The 1,465-nt window shown below is 39.9% G+C and overlaps 1 protein-coding gene across 1 annotated transcript; it reads left to right on the top strand.

The window, feature by feature from the left end:
- The first annotated feature begins 330 nt into the window (after nucleotides 1-330).
- Nucleotides 331-1,245, top strand: LOC148215815 (olfactory receptor 14J1-like). Its single transcript, XM_088142556.1, has one exon. The coding sequence runs from the start codon at nucleotides 331-333 to the stop codon at nucleotides 1,243-1,245; it is 915 nt and encodes a 304-aa protein (XP_087998682.1).
- The last annotated feature ends 220 nt before the right edge of the window (nucleotides 1,246-1,465 follow it).

Raw genomic sequence — 1,465 nt, 5'->3', positions numbered from 1 at the left:
ACTCAGCTAGTTTCTCTGTAGGTACAGGACCAACAGCTTTGTAGATCTCTGCAGGTATCACATCAGCCCCTAGTTCTTTACCTGGCTGACAGCCTTTATGACTTCAGCTACTACTGGAGGGTCATCCAGGTCACTGTTGATGTCAACCTGATTACACATAGACATTATTTCAATGGTGTACTCCTCTTTTTAATAGATGTCACATTTGTCTTATATTTTTCCCTTCTGTTCCTAGTATGTATCAATTCAGAGTTTCACTGTTTTATTTAATAGTATCTCTTACCTCTGATTCCTCGTAGATGTAGCATTCATCATAGCCATAACTTAAACATGGAGAATCAAACCACTGTGCCTTACTTCCTGCTCCTGGAATTCTCAAAAGATCGGCACCTGCAACTTCTACATTCTTTCTTGTTCTTCATATTATACCTGGCAACTGCAACAGCAAATCTGCTCATCATCTCTGTAGTAGCTTCTGACCATCAACTACGCAGCCCCATGTACTTCTTTCTAGTGAATTTGGCAGTGCAGGACCTGGGCATTGTTTCAGCCATTGTCCCCAAATCCATGATAAATTCTTTCATGGGTACCAGATGCATCTCTTACTTTGGTTGCCTTGTACAAGTCTTTATCTTTGTCTCCTTTGAAGCTTCTGATTTCTACCTCCTCACAGTTATGGCCTATGATCGGTATGTTGCCATTTGCAATCCATTGCACTATGAGATGGTGATGAATTCGAAAGCCTGCACCAAATTAGTGATTCTGGTGTGGGTCACAAGTCTAATGTATGGATTCTTCCATACCAGTGGCACCTTTTCCATCCCTTTCTGTTCTAATGTTATCAACCAGTTTTTCTGTGAAATTCCACAATTGCTAAAGCTGTCCTGTTTTGGTTTCAGTCTAGTTGAAGTTGAATTTCTTATGGCCAGCATTGCTGCAGAATTAAGTTGTTTTATTTTGATCATTGTCTCTTACACCATGATCATCAAGGCAGTGTTGAGAATCCCTTCTGTGACAGGAAGGCAGAAGGCCTTCTCCACTTGTCTTCCCCACATTATAGTCTTTTCTATGTTTTTGGTATCTGCATGCTCAGCTTATCTGAGACCTCCCTCTAACACCTCGTCTTACTTAGATTTTGCATTAACTGTCCTATATTGTTTACTTCCACCCCTGTTCAATCCAATCATCTATAGCATAAGAAATAAGAATATCAAATCTGTCCTGTCTAAATTATGGAGATTCTGATATTTTCTTTTGGTGATGTTTTCTATCCTATTTTTCCTCACATTGAACTTACTGCATTTCTTGCCTTAGTGTTTCTGAGGAAATAAAAGATAGAAGAAATAGAAGTAGAGCCTTGCCACCCTGCACCAATGGCAGCACTTGAGAAGGTCCTGACCTACAATCCTGTATCCCTAGTTACTGATCCCGATTTTTAAGATATTAGGAGTTGGTTTAGCAGCAT

Source organism: Python bivittatus, unplaced genomic scaffold, assembly GCF_059951505.1.
Source record: "Python bivittatus isolate LINGU-HERP-01145 unplaced genomic scaffold, Pbiv_v1 ctg000440_np1212, whole genome shotgun sequence".
NCBI classification, from domain to species: domain Eukaryota; kingdom Metazoa; phylum Chordata; class Lepidosauria; order Squamata; family Pythonidae; genus Python; species Python bivittatus.
Note: the sequence above shows the minus strand (reverse complement) of the source record. Positions and strands in the feature narration are given on the sequence as shown.

Excerpts from the sequence above, each read along its gene's own strand:
- LOC148215815 (XM_088142556.1), top strand. The coding sequence starts at position 331 with ATGGAGAATCAAACCACTGTGCCTTACTTCCTGCTCCTGGAATTCTCA.